At 41.1% G+C, this 14,232-nt stretch overlaps 1 protein-coding gene across 15 annotated transcripts in view; it reads right to left on the reverse strand.

Annotated features, from left to right (window-relative positions):
* The window catches only part of Syne1 (spectrin repeat containing nuclear envelope protein 1), a 506,592-nt gene that overhangs the window by 68,102 nt on the left and 424,258 nt on the right, over positions 1-14,232 (reverse strand). For all 15 annotated transcript variants that reach the window (XM_031352591.1, XM_031352581.1, XM_031352598.1 and 12 more), the window contains 5 exons: positions 13,710-13,857; positions 12,307-12,401; positions 8,516-8,750; positions 6,246-6,440; positions 2,400-2,525 (listed from right to left, as the gene is read on the reverse strand). In XM_031352591.1, coding sequence (XP_031208451.1) covers positions 2,400-2,525; positions 6,246-6,440; positions 8,516-8,750; positions 12,307-12,401; positions 13,710-13,857 — 799 coding nt within the window. The remainder of the gene's footprint in view (positions 1-2,399; positions 2,526-6,245; positions 6,441-8,515; positions 8,751-12,306; positions 12,402-13,709; positions 13,858-14,232) is intronic.

A 14,232-nucleotide genomic window follows, 5' to 3' on the forward strand; every position in this document is an offset into this window, starting at 1 on the left:
CACTTGTTTGTTTTTGCTTTTGACTTTTCCAAATCCAAGTTTGTCAGTTTAATAGCCTTCTTTATTCTAAATATGTTTCATTCTACAACCCTGACACCACAAACATGCCTAAACTGATTATCAAACCACCCACTAGTTTTGTCCTGTTCCTGATCACGCTAATGAAATATTTAAAAGAAAAATTTCCTAACTTGAACTTCATTTTTAAATGCGGAGTCGACCTATCCTGTGATATATCCTTATTATGGAATATCAATTTGGTACAGTTTCTCCTGTATTTAAAACAACTACACATTCTGTAGGATCAGAGACTTTTTGAAGTTATCAATGATGGACCTGTCCTTTGGGGGCATTATTTAAAGAAACTCAATGTGAATGAGCAGAGGTTTCCTGCCATGCTTTGACAGGTGACCAGTTCTGCAATTTGTGTCACTCTCCCTCTCTGCCAGCCATTGTTTTCAGGCTCCAGCTCGTTTGGTGGATGAATGGAGAATTTCATACCACTTCTTCACGCCAGAGACAAGCTTCTAAAGGCAAGAGTAATTAACGGCACTCTCTGAGGCTGACTTCCCAGGCAATTTCAGCAGATGAGGTTTTGGGTAATTGCTTTGTTTTGCTGTGGAGGGTGATTTGGGAAGGAACACAATGGCGCTGTATGGAAATACATTTCCCAATCTCCAAGCTCAAAAGCAGGTTGCTTGTCCAAGTGTTTGGGGAGATGACAATGGGGTCTTAAAGGAAGAATAACTGGCCAAAAGACCAAAATATCTAGGTTAATAAGTATGCAGCATTCTGTCTGTACCTTTAGAACAGATTAAATTGCTTTACGAGTGTGAGGACCTTGCTGCTGTAGTGTCTATCAAGCCTGTTTGATTTTCCTCACAACCCCAGCATCACATTTAGCACTTGCCTATAATCCCAGAGTTACTCTAAAGACTGGGGCATGGGGATTCTATGAGTTTGAGGGCAGCCTGGGTTCAACAGTTAAACCCTCTACATAATCAAACCAGGCCAAACTGAACAAAAATAAAAGGAAACACACACACACATACACACACACACCACACACACATGTGCGCGCACACATGCACACACAAGTAACACTACCATCCAAACCCAAGCCCACTGGTTTAGACTGCACAGTCGCTAAGGCAGTGTGGCTAAAATACAGTCTCTAAGTTTAGACAAATCTGTCAATTATTAATGTGAAACATTAATGTGATTCTAGAATCTTCCATATCCTCATCTAGCATAAGGGAAGTAACGATGCTCCCACGGGCTTATGTCATGCCACACGAGATACAACTGGCATACAGGGTGTGGCGGGTAACCTGGTATTAGACCATGCCCATTCCGCCAGATGATTCGTTTAATAAATTAACAGCATGAGTTTAAAATGAACCCCTTTTACTGTTCACAGGCTTCATAGAGTTTTCTTTTGGGGCAGAGACTTGTTACATCTCCCAGTCTTCCTGCCTTAGATTCTTCAATGCCACTGCATCAGCCAACCTTCAGATGCATTTTAGCATAATGTATGGAGACGAATATTTTATTCATCACCTTTGGTGCACCATGTATCACCTTTTAATTTCCATGAGTGTCTTTTATAAGTTTTTAACTAGGATTCGCAGTAATGTTAGGATGACTGAGGGAACACAGGGAAAGAAAAGCATTTGTGTAGTTACTTTTGATGCAATCAGCATATTACTCAGCCGACAAGCGCTGGCCAGGCACTCTGCTTGGCTACACAGGTGTGCACAGAATAAATCTTACAGCCACTAAATCATGCTGGTCTTCCTGACCTTGTCGTCCAGGGAGTGGCCTGTGTTACTGGTGATTGCTTCCCAGCACAATGAGAGGCAATGATCATAATTAAGATTGGAAGGGGCGATCATAGTCCTTAAGTGGCTCTACCCTGAAGGATTTAAGGATTGGATTGGGTACCTTCTTGCTTTGATAGAGATCGGCTTTTTTTTTTTTTTTTTTTTTTTTGCTACCTGTATGGAGGGATCCTAGCAGGTAGGGTATGCTCCTCTGCCACAGACAGTCAGCAGATTTTTCAAGATGCCAACCCTGTCCTTTCCATCAAATATGCTTTTATTAGAATGATTCCCCAGTGGGGGTGTTTCAGAAACATAGCTATTTATTGCTCTTGACTCAGCTTTCAAATATCTTTTATGTTGTGTCTTAAACTCTTCATTCCCTTCCTCTAAGTCATCCATAAACCGCAGCTGCGTTAAATCAGCAAAAGAGGTCTCATTGCAGTGCAGGCTACCCTAATGGGCTCTCCCAGGCCCTCACATGCCCATGGACTGCCTCGGGAGTCTCGCTGAGATATGACCTCACAGGCAGAAGTACGTGGCTAAGGCAACACAGACAGGCTCCATCCAGTCACGTACCTTACACCGCATCTGTTCTGTGTGGAGTTCCTCATGGTGGTCAGGTAGAGGCTGAGATAACCTCTTTTTGAACATTCGGAGCTTCTCCAGAGAACGGGCTATCCCTCTCTCACATTTTTCCCAGTCCTATCAATAGAAGAGAAATAAATTGTATACAATTTTTTTTTTGGTGAGAAATTACAAAAATATAAAATGAAAATAAAAAGAGAGAAAATAAATATTCTTTTTAATTGCCAGGGATATAATTACACCGGTGAATTGTAAGAAGGCATGTCCACACTCACTGCCATTTTGAACATCATCATGCCTTTGTCATCATGAGAGCTCAGTTCAACTTGACTCTGTGATTCATTAGCTGTTTGTCTCTAAGAAGCAGGTGTAATACACTTTCCCTGAGAAAATGGAAGTAAACTCTATAGTTGTTGAAGAATTAATATAAGCAATGGCTCTCAGGGCACCAAGCAAGCACAATATCCAAAGAATTTTCAACTTCAGATATTTAAACATGGAGTCCGAACCAAACACTGGGCAGAGTGGGAAAATCATCTGTCCTTATTCACTCACGAGTGCGCCAAGTGTGTCTACGTGCTCCCTGATGTACCAATGGGGGTATAACAAAAGGAGACAAAACGAATCATTTTGGAGTCCAAACAAGCAGGAGTAAGAGAAATACAGAATGTAAAGATGATAGAACCTTAACTCTGACTCACTCTATATGTATTATGAGCCACTCACATTTGAGGTACAAACACACAAGAACCACAGGTATGACAAATAGGGTGCTGTCTGGCTTTACTTGGCTCGGGCTGAAATGTGTCTGGAAGAGTGAGGTGTTAGCGCAGAAACACCCACTCAGCAAGAACTGGAAGAAATACCTGCCTCGTGACACATGCTGTGACATTAACATAGGATATATGGCCAAGAGTGGCAGCCCAGAGGAGCATGTTGGATCCCTGAGTGAAGACAAGGAAAATTATGCCCGGTGTCTGCCTATTTGGAAACGTAACACACCAAATTGGTAACAGGGGCTACCTCTTGGGAATGGCAGCAAACTTGGGATGGTACTATGAGGAAGATTTCGATTTTTATGCTATGTACCGCAATTCTTACCTCAGGTTTTTAATGGGATGTTTATTTATTGTCTATTTTTTTTTTTTTGAGACAGAGTTCTCTGTCCTGCCCTGGATGTCTTGGAACTCACTCTGTAGACCAGACTGGTCTCAAATTCAGAAATCCACCTGCCTCTGCCTCCCAAGTGCTGGAATTAAAGGCATGGGCCACCACTGCCTGGCCTATTATCTAATTTTTAAATTAAAAAAAAAAAAAAAGGAATGTGAGAGGAACCACACTGAATGTTGATTTCTTTTTTTTATAGAGCACTATAAAGTTGCATGGTAACTTCCATTAGTTATCTTAGTGGGTGTTGAATAGCTTTCAGTTAAATAAATACTGTTTTGTCTAATTCGCCCATATTGGTTGTATTGTCCATTCCTGGCCACCATGCTCCCAGACCCTCCCCAGACCAGCATCCCACTGGTCATTCTTCACCTAATCCATTACTGAACTCTAAAGACAATTGGTTTAACAGGTAGAATTACCAAGCACCAACATGGTACCTAAGTCTGGTTCCCCTTCCTTCCCCTTGTCTTCCTTTGTCACTTATCCTCTCCTGCCTCCATGTTCGCCCTAACATGTTCTTATTAGCAATCCACAGGTAATATTACTCCAGACGCCTCTAGCAAAAAAAAAAAAAAAATTGCAAGTTTAAACTTAGTGTCTTTTGTTATGTGAGAGTTTGAAGCCAGGTTCCCATTTCTCTTGAGACTCCCCTCATGGAATCCCAGAGCGGTAGAGTGCCACCTCTCCTCCTTAGTTACCACCAACAGAGGCGCCCTGCAAACCAAACTATGAATGCTTTGGTCTTCCAGGCTCACATTTGGTCCAGGTCCCCTTCATTTTACAAGAGTCTGTGGTCCTTTCGCTTGCCCGTGCTCAGTACTGTAGAGATGATTGGCAGGCAAGTCATCTCCTCTGCTTTGACTGAACATTCTCAATGAAACCATCCTCTGCTTTGAGTTAACATTCTCAATGAAACCAGCACATGCCTTAAAGCTGTCAAGGTAGCCTGTTCCCAGAGCTGACACCGAGGAGGTCACGCCTTCGGATAAAATTGACATTAGAGAGCAGGGAAAAAACATGGCTATTTTGGGCATACATACCCAGAGCATTAGGCTAACAGCTAAAGACAAGAGAATTATTATAACATTGGTGTAAAGATACGTTAAAATGAGGCTGAGTAAACATGACACAAGGCTTCCTTGGGCAAACAGAATGTAATGTATTATTCAAATTAAAAAAAAAATCAAAAAATCCTGACAAGAGAAGAATAGGGACTCTCCTCTCCAACGGTGACTTGAACGGTGAAGCCACCATTGAGCCTTTTTCTGCATGAATGATAAGAAACTAGCTTCAGGTATTGTTCTGTGAACCATCTGTCAGAGTAAATGTTTTATATACACCAACTGACAGATGAGACAAACGAGCCCAATGACTCAGATGCCACACATTCTTATGTCTTGGGACTATCTCCAAAAACCACATCATGAATAAAAATAAGTATATATGATCCCCACAGTCTCACCAGAGTGAGTTACAATGTTTTAAATCCTTGCCTGACACCAGGATGACAACAAATGACTCAGGCATTATGTTACCAGTGAATTGTTCTGTAAGCAAAGAGTGGTCCTTAATACCTGCTCAGTGGCATTCTTGATCGGCTGCTTCCTACTTGGAAGGTCATATATATTACATAAGATTCCCAACGTGAACCCGATGGCTGGGATATTTGAAACAATAAACAAAAATCTACTCAATTACTGTGAGTTATCTCCCTCCATCTAAAATGGTGGCACACTGTATTTACAATCAGAAAAAACTGGTGGTTTTCAATGTATATAAAATTCGACATTTCTTGGGTAGAATTTTTTAAGTGTTAATAACATCAATAATGGCAACTACTGCCTTTCAAGTGTCCCTTATGATTTCCTGGCATTCTTTTGACAAATCCTCACAATAGTTATAGAGATGAGGTACAGTCATACCCATTCTGAAGAAAAGGAAAACGCTGTGATTTTCAACATGGCCTTATGAGTTTAGAGCACTTGGGTTTTTTTTTTTTCACTTTTTATGAACACATATTATATAAAATCGTGAGTTTCCTCATGAATTGTTCATATATTTATAAGTACTGGACTGAAGAAAAATTATAAATAGTGTGGGCATAAGAGACAGATGCTCACTACAGGTAGTGTGGATACATCTCAGTACCCTTAGGTTCACCGCGCCTGTGGCCAACAACAAGGCCTAAGATGCCTCTTGGAGACTTTCTGCCAATGGTAGCCCTACTTAGATAAACCAAGGCAGATTAAGAGACTCATTCTGGGTTAGCTTTTCCCCCAGCTATAAAACATGAGATATCGATCTTTAAAACCATTCTAGAGTCTACAATTTAAGGAATGGGATCTGCTCTTTGAGTTTCTGCCCAGCTTTCTAAGGCTGTCCCATGCTTCAATGCATTGCATTGGCCATTAATCAGAATTAATCACTTGGAGAGCCTTATTAGAGTTGAAATTACTCAGCTGGGGGGGGGGGTTTCCTGAAAGATAAAGTGCTAGAAAATTGGGAAACTTCTCCAGTTCATGCAAGATAGGACAGAGTCTTAAATAAAACAGAGGAGAAGCACGGGAGGGTGTTGCTCAGTGATCTATCATGATGTGCATCGCATCGCGGTGAGACAATTGGCGGAAACAGCGCAGCTCCTCAGAGGGGGCTCTAAACTGGACTTACTTTCAACAAGAAAGCCAGCTTTTTCTTCTGCTCCTCCAGGTGCATGCTGGCTGCCTTCCACTTCTCTTGGATGTCTGTGAGCTCAGCCTGTAAGGCAGCTTTGGCGCCACTGTCTGCGGAGAGCAGGAGCTGCTTGCCAGCCTCCACCGTCAGGATGTAGCTCCCTTGCTGGCGCAGAAACACCTTCTCTTTGAACTGAAAGGGACCAGACCCTTTTAATTTTTAGTCTTCTCTTAGCAGGTTCACCCATTATAAGCACATTTAGATAACTTCATGAGTTGGCATACATATGTCACATGCTTGTATCCAACAAGAACATCTTAAATGAACTAAGTGGAAATGAACAGAAAGTATAATCTTGAAATAATATGAACTCTGCTTATAAGACAAATGCCCAGAAATCACAGGATGGCATCTGTCTCAGCATGGCTGCGCAGAGTAGGTCTCTCAATGTAGTCAAGGCCCAATGAGCCTTGAAAGACATGTGTACTGGCTGGTTTTGTGTGTCAACTTGACACAGGCTGGAGTTATCACAGAGAAGGGAGCTTCAGTTGGGGAAGTGCCTCCATGAGATCCAGCTGTGGAGCATTTTCTCAATTACTGATCAAGGGGGTAGGGCTCCTTGTGGGTGGTGCCATCCCTGGGCTGGAAGTCTTGGGTTCTATAAGAGAGCAGGCTGAGCAAACCAGGAGAAGCAAGCCAGTAAGAAACATCTCTCCATGGCCTCTGCATCAGCTCCTGCTTCCTGACCTGCTTGAGTTCCAGTCCTGACTTCCTCTGTGATCAACAGCAATGTGGAAGTAAGCCAAATAAACCCTTTCCTCCCCAACTTGCTTCATGGTCCTGATGTTTGTGCAGGAATAGAAACCCTGACTAAGACAACATGTAACTGTGATCAGATTAAAATGAGATGAATGTGACCAGAAAAAGGAGAAGGGATGGCCTCCTAAACAGGAGGGAAGAGGGATGCACTGACCATATAAAATAAAGAGGGTGAATTCAGAAAATGCAATGTACTTTTCCATGGCCGGAGTATGAAGGGCATGTGGCAGAATGGTATTGACAGCTTGCAAGGGAGTTTTAACACATGATTGTATTGTATTGCATGTGGATACCTTGTTTGCATGCATCTCTGTATACTGTGTGCATACAGTGCCTTAGGAGACTAGAAGAGGGTATCAGATGCCCTGGAACCAATGTGGTGGTGGCTGCTGTGTGGGTGCTGGGAATCAAACTCAAGTCCTTCAAAAGACTGGCCAGTGTTCCTAAGGGCTGATACCTATCTCTCTATCCCGCCTTTTTTATTTTTATTTTTCAGACAGTGCATTGGTATGTAGTTCATTTTGGTCTTGAACTTATGATCATCTTGTCTTAACATCCTAAGTATTGGAATTACATAAGTATGCTACCACACCTAGGGATCTGGCTTTCACACCATTAGAGCAGGGGAGTGATGTGTTTGATTATAGCAAAAATATTAACTGGATGGGTAAAAAGTCATGCACTATGTATAATGAGATAGGTTAGGCTACTGTCTACCAAGGCAGGGACTCCTGAGGTTCTGGTCACAGGGATGAGCATTCAAAGTAGACTGAGTACAGGGAGTGAGGGGCATTGAAGAAGATAATTGTGCAATAACTCTTGAGATCCTGGATCAATAGATCAGAAAGTGATTAGAACATTTCTTCTGATTAGGGATCTGAAATGTGGAGATAGTCTGGTCAGAGGTCATTGGCTCTATGCACACAGATATAAGTCTTAAAGGTGGCTGCATATTTGAATCACAACCTTAGTATCTGAATGTGGACAGAAGATCCAGTTTGTCCCTTCTCTATTGGGAGTGGGTAGTTGAGGCCATATGACTTTTCTTGGAGAAACTGAGAGTAAGGAAAAGCCAGATTAGTCCTTTAAAGGTAGAAGGGCCATGAACATATGCAGACAGGCCAGCAATGCTGGGATGGACCAGATTCTGTGACTAAACCTCTGACCAATACCAAGTCGTCTTTCCATCCCAGCTGGGTTGTAAGGAACTGCTCTGGGCCTTGGTGTACAAAGTAGATGGATCTTTGGCATGGCTTCAGAATTCTCTCCTCCCCTCCTTTCCACAGGAGCTTTGCCATGCAATCACTTTGTTTATCTCAGTTGAACTTTAAGAATGTCTGATGTGATTTTCAGGCCACTTCAGAGTCCTTATGAAGCACTGAGTCCAAGGTCAAACACAGTGGACCTGCAGAGGAGGTACACGGACCGGACCTGTGCTTGCATCTTACCTGCACCTCATCAAAGAGTGTCCTCACTTGTTGCAGTGGTACTGGGATGTTCCCAAGACCACTCAGGGGCAGATGAGACACCTCAGCCAACCATTTACGAAGCTTCTCTGACATTTCCCTGTAGCGTTGCCACTGGCGAATCTGACTGTCAATAATCCCTCTTCTCTGCTGGGCTCTGCGAATCACTCCCTGCCACTGGTTACTGAGGAGGGTCAACTTCAGGCTGAACTCTTCTCTGGTGAAGAAACAATTAGATAGGGAAAAAAGAAAAAAAAACAAATTAATATTCTTGGGTATTGTCACAGGATCAGCCAGTATATATTTTCCATAAATGGTATGTCTTGAGAAAAATGATCTATGACAAAGGATTTCAAATTATCCATGGTCTGTTAGCTGGATTGCAAGTAATTTTTAAAATTAGATTACCAGTCTACAAATGGTGAGTGTTTTCATATCGCAGAAGAGATAAAAATCAAATCTAGGGCATATCATATACTCCCCTTCCCTAAGTATGTATATGTGTGGTACTGTCTCACAGACCATTAACAGTCTTTTGTGCCTTACAACAGGAGATCATGTGACAAGAAACCTGACTACCAACTCCCTCCCCAGACAGAATCACATGCCATCTTGGAAAATCAAGAACAATCCACTTAAATTACATTAAATTAAAAGTTTTGTTTTTTTATCTTTAAAAAATGTACTTCATAAATATTCTTAATATTCTTCTACAAGTGAAGACTCCAATCTCAACTGAATTACTATGAGAAATTGTCCCTTGCATATTTTAGGTAACATTCACATTTTTTAAAGAAAAATTAACTTTAGTCAACACAATATGTATGAAGGTTGTTCAGAGTAAATTTAACTTGAACCTTCTCCAATTCCAACTGAGGTGTTGCAGGTGTTTGAACACATTCTTCCTATTTTCTATTCTAAAAAGTATTGGCATTGTTTATAAAGTTTTATTTAATATGCAAAGTGTAGCACAGATGTGGTGTTCAATAAGAATGTATCAAGCATCAAATGGGATGAGTTTCTTGGCACATTTTAGGGCTAATCACAAATGTAACATCCCCTTATACCTCTTCTAACACCTATACTATGCTCTCTGGAATTGATTACTATTGTAGAGCTCTACACTTGTTAGGAGTCCTATATTAGTGATACATCCTATTATGTGAGATGACTGTAAAGTCTGAATTTACCACCAAATGTGACATATCTTCTTAATAAAAAATTCAATAACTGAAGTGGAACAAGTGATTATTCTACAATAACTATCAATTAATCACTATAAAACATCAAAACTACTGGATTAAAAAAAGAGTCAAAGAATTTCTTATGCTCAGTTTAAAAATTAGTTCCCTAGGGCAATGAACAGATTCTGACGATCACATTTGCTCATGAACAGAAATTGTGCTCTGTGACACGCAAGCATGTGTCATTGTTGTACAAAAGGCAGGGGCCTGCTGCTGAGGCCTGGGTCTCTCTCTCTCTCTCTCTCTCTCTCTCTCTCTGTCTCTCTCTCTCTCTCTCTCTCTCTCTCTCCCCCCCCAGTGCTGACCTGTTGCTGCACAGTGCCTTTTAGTTAAAAAGGAGGCAATGTATAAATGAGTTATTTTATTGTAAGAAGGAGAAAATATGCTAGTTAAGTAAAGGGAAGGAAAGGAGAGGAAGAAGAAAGAGAGGAGAGAGAAGAGAGAGAGAGAGAGAGAGAGAGAGAGAGAGAGAGAGAGAGGAGGAAAGCAAGAGAAGAGAGAGGAGAGAGAGAGCAAGAGAGGGAGAGGAAGAGTAAGAGAGTGAAGAGCAAGAGAGAGGAACAAAGAGCAAGAGAGGGTGAGAGTAAGAGAGTGAGGAGGGGGCAAACCGCCCCTTTTATTGTATGGGGCGTGACATGCCTGGCTTGTGGTCAGATGACTGTGTAAGGTCCAGCTAGAATGCTGGGAGCTTGGGGCATTGTCTGCCTGATAGAGCACACGTCTCCTGCAGGGGCAGCTGTGAGGGGTTTGAGCAGAAATCTGAGCCATCGTCTCAGGAGCTATCACGGAACACCTACTGTCCCTTGCGAACAAATTTACTCTGCTCAGGGGTTCTGAGGTGGCAGCTCTACTGGACCCAGGCTGTCAGAACAGCCCCCCTGCCCCCATGTCATAGTAGAGTCTATCACAGTAGGATCCAAGCACAGACAGCTAGTCTCATGACATGTCCTTTAAAGGATACCTGTCACCTCAAAAAATGTGTGACCCCCCCCCCAATTCCTGATAACAGTAGGGAGCACGAAGAATTTCGAGCATCAGGTCCCAAGAATAACATAGCCATCGGTACTAAACTCGGAAGCCCTGTCTTGACTATGTAAACTGTCCCGACCTATCTGCCCTTGCTGACTGAGCTACTGAAAATGACTCTTCCCAGTACTGAAGCTGAAGTTTTAAGAACAAAACCCCATAAACGGACATTTAAAACCTAAGTCCTTGTTGTCTGGTACCTTCCCGGCACCCACAGACTCAGATCCAATTTGTCTTTCTTTTTCACTAGCAATTCTCAAAAAATTCTTTATTTAGTTCCAACTCTCCCATTTTCACCTCTTTTGTGTTTTTTTTTTTTTTCTCCTAAATGTTAGCATTTAAATTTTAATAGATGTTGGCTGGAATGGGAATTTCAAACTTTATTTTACTTAATGACTTGAATGTTTATAATACTGCTAAGGAGCTGGCTACGGGATGATAAAGCAAAAGATTAAAAAGAGGTAATTACATTTGAATTTGGTTTATTCAGAGACTCTTAAATTCCCAGTAATGGTCACATTTAAGTTTGGCTTGCTTAGAACAGAGTGAGTACAGCATCACATATTATTGTTCCAATCTTAACCGTACAAATCTTTCATGAACTTCTTATAAAATAACCACTGGAGGCTTAAATTGCTTCTAGAATACTAATCATAAAAGTGATTTATTTTCTAATGATTTAAAAACACACTGTTACTTATAATCACCACTACTGGTCCTGAGTACGAGAAACATATACATAGATACTAAAGCCAATTTCCCAAATATAAACATGGAAACTAGATTACATGAATACCGTCTCCAGAAAAGGTAGACACACGAAGCTGTCAACTCGAATGTTGACTAAACTCGTATTATGGCTAAAATTTCACATCTACATTTTAAATAAAGAGGTAGTTTGTTGGGATGTGGAAGTGAGATTTCACATTTAATACGGGATGGCTTAAGGGGGCAAACTATGTTCTCACACAGAAGTATGGTCTGGGGAAACAGGCTAGAATAAGGCCAGTCCTGGCCACAGGGCACCCTTAACATCAAGCCTGGTCTTGCTCCCTTTTACTTATGCGACATTGCTCAAAACAGTTCCTGGGTGCATCTAGAGTTTTCGATCTCTCAGTCAGAGTCAGACAAGTGATACCTTTGCCCCTTTTAGGACTTAAATTTTAGCAAGTGCAGGGAGATATTAGTAGCAACCGCTCACTGACCATCGGTGCAATCCGTTCTGCTCTATTCACTGACTCCAGTGCCTACAGACTAGCGAAGGTTGGCTAGGTGATTTCCAATTACCCTACGCCCTTCATATCACATAATAGTGTCCTCTGCAAAGAGTCAATGCTCATTCATTTCAGAGACTCAGACGAGCCTTTCCTCCAATTACTGAGGCCCGGTGATGATACAATTGCCTTAGGAAGATTGGATATATGTCCTCTAATCTCTCATTAAAAAGAAAATGAGTAATTTACTGGGGAAACTTTCTTCATAATAATTTATCAAAGATCCTACCTGTCATCAACTTGACCTTGTTCTAGAAGATTCTGCCCATCAACAATGATGGAGTGGAGGATCTGCTGGCGGCTGAACATCTCGGCTTGAAAAAGCTGTAATTTGAAAAAGAGTGATACACTTTTAAGTCCCTAATTTTTTTCTGATAACTTACCGCACATTTTGTTTTTAGCAGGGCTATGAAAAACATATTCTGCCCCATCTGCAGTGTGGGAGTAAGTTTTTTTAATTACCAATTAGGATAAACTTAAAGACAAAGTTTTAGTTTGGGTTTTTAATTAGATGACAAACATAGCTGCATTCTTCCCCCTTATTCATTAAAAATTAATTAATAAAGTAAGCTGATGAATTTGCAATTTGTATTCTGCTTTTTTTTTTAAAGCTCACTGTTTTTCTATGTAATCCAACAAGTAAAATCATCTCATATGTACAAAAATAAACAAATAACAAAAGCCTGCAGGGATTCAAGTGTGGCTCAGTGATAAAAAGCAATGGTTTGGTATGTATGAGGCCCTATGTTCAATTCTCACTAGATTGAAAACAAGGAAACCTGAAATAATAAGACACTCCATAGAGAGTCTGATATTTCTAATTCTCTACCCCGCCTGTTAGTACTGCTTGTTTTGAGATGGCTTTTCACCAACTTGTCCAGGTTGAGTTTCAACTGCAAAGCGTGTGTGATCCTTCTGTCTCAATCTCCAGGGAGGCTGGGACTGCTCCACAACACTGTTCCTACCTGCCTCTGCCTCCAAGTTATGGTACTAAAGGCATGAGCTACCATACCCAGTCATACCTGTCTCCTTACCTATAAGTGTCTATACTTCAATACAAGATCATGACAGTGAACACAGCTCCCTGAACAGTGACGGGCATTTGAACTTAAAATATTAAAACTGACAGATAAAAGAAGAAAGAGGACCTAACATATATATACATATATACTATATACATATATACATATATACATATATACATATATATATATACATATATATATACATATATATATATATATATATATATATATATATATATATATATTTGACTAGGTCAAGTCTAGCAAAACCCACTATGGACAACAAGATCAGGCTGGCTTTGAACTTGCCCCAGTCTTTCTGTCTCTGATTCTTGAGTGCTAGGATTAGCTTGGATGGTGCCTCGCTAAGTCCTAAGTTTTAAAAATATGTTTAAATTTTTTGCTAGCTTTTATGTGTGTGTGGGGGGGTCTGAGTACATGCTTGCAGAAGCACTCATAAGCAGGAATCAGCTCTCTCCTTCCACCACACGCATACTGGGGATGAGACTCAGGGCCTCAAGATCAGGAGCAGGCCCCTTTACCCACTGAGCCGAAGCCTCAGCTGCCAAAATTTTCCATTAGCCCAAAAGTTGCCCGAGTCACTTACCTCATGCGCTCTCTGCTGCTCCAAAAGATGCTGGTAATTGCCTGAGATCTCCACTGCCAACTTGTGCTCTGTCTGAACCAGGAATTCCATCCACGTCTCACACTTTTCCAAGAAAGTCTGGTGCTGAAGCAAGAATGACTGCAGCTTGCTGACAGATGACAGACAACGGAGAAGGGTTATGTGGCCGCCTTTGTATCTTCCACTTATAGAATTAGATTAAATGTTCTCTGCCCCAGTTCTGGTCAGACCACCACAAAGATTTCATGTGGAAACCCTAAGTCATCAACATTTACAATGCTACTTTTTGAATGCTTCAAATTTTACCTACCCTTTGATTATATTCTCATTTGAAACATTTTTTGCAATTAAAACAAGGGTTGCACTTTTTTTTTAATTTTTTAATTTTTTTCCTGGTGCCCCTTTTGTTTATTAGATATTTTCTTTATTTACATGTTATATGGTTTCTCCTTTCCCAGTTTCCCCTCCAAAAAACAAACAAACAAAAACAACAAGAACAAACCCC

The sequence above is a fragment of the Mastomys coucha genome, unplaced genomic scaffold (assembly GCF_008632895.1).
Source record: "Mastomys coucha isolate ucsf_1 unplaced genomic scaffold, UCSF_Mcou_1 pScaffold5, whole genome shotgun sequence".
NCBI classification, from domain to species: Eukaryota; Metazoa; Chordata; class Mammalia; order Rodentia; family Muridae; genus Mastomys; species Mastomys coucha.